The sequence below is a fragment of the Tigriopus californicus genome, chromosome 12, assembly GCF_007210705.1.
Source record: "Tigriopus californicus strain San Diego chromosome 12, Tcal_SD_v2.1, whole genome shotgun sequence".
Taxonomy (NCBI): domain Eukaryota; kingdom Metazoa; phylum Arthropoda; class Copepoda; order Harpacticoida; family Harpacticidae; genus Tigriopus; species Tigriopus californicus.
In genome coordinates this window covers 11,833,773-11,837,406 of record NC_081451.1, presented here as the reverse complement: position 1 = coordinate 11,837,406, position 3,634 = coordinate 11,833,773, and the positions used below count along the sequence as shown (strand labels likewise).

Here is a 3,634-nt window from a genome sequence, read left to right as displayed (position 1 = left end):
TTACAAACTGACGAAAACATCAATAGTACCGAAATCAGGCGTGATTTTAAGTAGAATTTAGAAGTAGCCATTTCGTTAACGCGTCAATTGTTGTTTACAATGTTTTAAAAGCCAAAAATGAAGGAAATGGGATAGAGAGGAAGGCTGGAAATGGTTTAAAACGAGATGAGGCTTTTTTGAAGACCTTGAAGGACAAGATCAGCCAGGACCCGACCGTTTCCATGAGGAGGCACGTCATAGAGCTGAATGTGGCCAAGAGCACCATCGAGAAGGCCGTACATAAAGATTTAGGTCTTTCCAGCAATGCCCGGGTCCCTAGGCACCTTCTCACCGAGTCCTTAAAGGCCAAAAGGCTGGAAAGGTCTAGTAAAGATATGAATTGGTTGAAGCACAACCCATCCACCGTCAATATTTTCTCGGACAAGAAGCTTTTTCCAGTGGACCAGGTTTACAACCGTAGAAATGACCGATTCTTGGCTAGTTCAACTTCTGAGGTCAAGGGAGTCTTCCGTACCAAACATCCCGCAGCCATAATGGTTCTGGGTGTCGTGGCCTCCGACGGGAAGAAGATGCCTCCCTACTTCTTCAAGGTGGGGGAGAAATTCGGGGTACTGAGATACCACATCTTGCCCTGGTTAAAGATAAGTTACCCAGATGGCAACTATGTATGGACCCAGGATGGAGCACCATGCCATACTGCCAAAATCAATCAGAAGTTCTGAGAGTCCAACATGACCGCCTTCTGGCCAGCCAACTTCTGGCCGCCCTCCTCGCCTGATCTGAATGTCTTGGACTTTTATGTCTGGGGCTACTTGGAGAGGCTAACCAACAAAATCCCCCACCCAAATGTCGGCTCTCTGAAGGCCTCCATTGAGAAGCACTGGGCCGAGATGCCCCCAAGCTCCATTGTGGATGCCTGCGCCAGCTTCCGGCGTCGTTTAGCCGCAGTGATCGAGGTCCAGGGTGGACATATTGAATGAATGAGCCCAACAATGTGCCAAATAAGTTTAAACAAATATGATTTGTAAATAAATGGCATATAATGCCAATAATCGCAGCATATTGAAATTTAATTATTTTAAAAGTTTCCCTCGGCCACCCTGTACATGATGTCAAGTGGTGTGATAGGATAATTCGTTCAAAAGTTATGATCTCAAAAGAACAAGACAAAAGAAAGAAAATCGCTTTGTCAGGATTCAGTTTTTGTAATATGGATCCGCTTTTCGATTCAAACCTGGCATGATATGAGCAGAAAAACCGAGTCGAAATGTATTCAAGTGTTTTGAATACGTGAGTCATATGTCAAAATGTATCATAATACGTGATGCTCCACAAGCCATCGCCAATGTAAACCGCCTCAGTTTGGGCTCTTTTAGCTTTTAGTTTTGAATTAATTAGTCAAACAAGTGGACTGATTTCCACTCACCAAGCCACTCCATGGATGAAGAGAGTGATGACCTCGTAGCTACCCTTGAGTCCCATATGTGGTTTTTGATGTATCGGAATGAGCATGTGCGTGTATATGGAAAGGAGATATTGGTTATTTTCGAGATCCATCAAAAATCTCTGATTACAACTGTCATAAGAATTGTGTAATCACATGCTCTTTGACCATTGTTTTGCCCAATCTAGCTCGTTATTCGTTGAGGGACGTCATATCATCAGAAGAAACAAAGAGAAGAGTTCGAACGAGAAATATGCGACATTGTGCGACTTAAAACGGACATCCCAGTCTAGGTTATTGCTCCACAATAGTTATTTCGAAGGTTGCGTGAATGAATAATGTGCTGAATGCGTAGACCTGCCGAAAAATTAGAGAGGCTGCGTGATTTCAATTCCACAGCTCCGCCAAGTAAAATAAAAGATACAAAACCAAACCATTCTCGAAGGACCCAATTGGATTTTATCTAAGGCGTGTCACTCCTGACCCAATCCAGGATTCATCCAGGACGATCCAGTCGAAGACCCAATTCGGATTTCACCCAAGACAATCCAGTCCGGATCCAATCCAGAAAATATCCTGGGTGTGTCACTGTAAAGATTGCCTCAAATGTTGAATACACGTTGTTTTATAATGCAACGGTTTCCTGTATTTAGGATAAACACAATCAGGAAGTCCCCAAAAATAAAATATAAAAAAATGACAAAAATATTGGGCACTAAATATCAAAATGGCGCACACAATTTTTTGGCCCACTCCGATGCTTCCCAAGAATGAGCGAGTTTTGCGTGTCAGAAAAAGTGCCCTTCACAGTCACTCTCGACGCAATGGGGATTTCGTCCAAGACAATCCAAGGGGATCTGATTGGGTCTCTCTTTCCCGAATTCATCCAAGGTATTCCACTCTCGAATCCTTGTACAATTTGGAATCCTAGATAGGTTTGTCTTGTATGTGATCCGGATTTGGGTCTGGACTCGATCGTCTTGGATGAAATCCTGGAGGGGATCACTTCAATCAAGATCCAAGGTCGAGTCTAGTATGAATCGTCCTGTATGAAATCAAAATAGGGTCCGGATTGGATCGTCCGAGAAGAAATCCGGATCTTCCTGGATGAACTCTGAACTGGATTGGAAATGAGTGGAATATCTTGGATGAATTCCGGAGAGAAACCCAATTAGATCCACTTGGATTGTCCCGGATGTAAGCCAGGATGTGATCAACGTGGAAAGAAATCCGGATTGGATACTGGATCAGCCTAGACGGATCCTGCATTGGATCGCCTTGGATAAAATCGGATTGAATCCTTCCACCATGGTTATCCGAGTTGTTTTGCAGAAACTTTTTGAATCGCGTTCATGGCGTCTTGTTTTTTTCTTACCCCGAATTATTGAGGGTAAAGAAGAAGTTTGGTTTATAAGAAGTCATGTACAGTATGTATCAAAAGTTTTGTCGGGTTTTTAGTTTAGGAATCACTCCAAATTTTATTTCATATTTTTTTTTGTAAAATAACAAATAATTATTTACCAATATATCTCCCTTTCAATTTAATGCATTTTTTAATTCGGTTTGGCATCCCTTCAATCAAATTTCGTAAAGTTTGCCTCGGAATCTCTGACCAGACTTTTTTTAGAACAGTTTTGAGGCTCTCCAAAGTGGTGGGACCCTCAAGTTGACTGACAGCTTCTTTCATGATTGCCCAAAGATTTTCAATTGGAGACAAGTCAGGGGAGTTGGCAGGCCAAGTCCCTTTCTTCCAGAATCCAGGCAGGTTATTTTGACACCACTCCTGGGATTTCAGAGAGTGATGTGCCGGAGCACCATCTTGCTGGAAAATTGCTTCAGACCTCTTTGCGACCATCCTCCTTTCCATAACGCCTCCATTTTTATTCCTCCTATTGAATGCATCCAAACAAGATTTGCCAAGGATGTTGTCCACATAGTAGTCCGTCCTCACAGTCACTTTTTGGGGGATGAAATGGAGTTCAGACAAAGCTTGGGAGCTCATCATTCCCCAAACCATCCAATAGGGCGGGTGCTTGACAGTTTGACAAGGCTCGACTTGGTCACTGGAGCTTGCCCAGACCCGGTCAATTTGACGATTTGAGGGTGCGAACAGGTAAAAGGGAGACTCATCTGAGAAACAAACCTTGCTCCAATCGTCCACTGTCCAGTTTCTTCTCTCCAGACAGAAAT

At 43.2% G+C, this 3,634-nt stretch overlaps 1 protein-coding gene across 1 annotated transcript; it reads left to right on the top strand.

Moving 5' to 3' along the window:
• The first annotated feature begins 221 nt into the window (after positions 1 to 221).
• Positions 222 to 722, top strand: LOC131891285 (uncharacterized). The gene has a single exon (XM_059240811.1). The coding sequence runs from the start codon at positions 222 to 224 to the stop codon at positions 720 to 722; it is 501 nt and encodes a 166-aa protein (XP_059096794.1).
• The last annotated feature ends 2,912 nt before the right edge of the window (positions 723 to 3,634 follow it).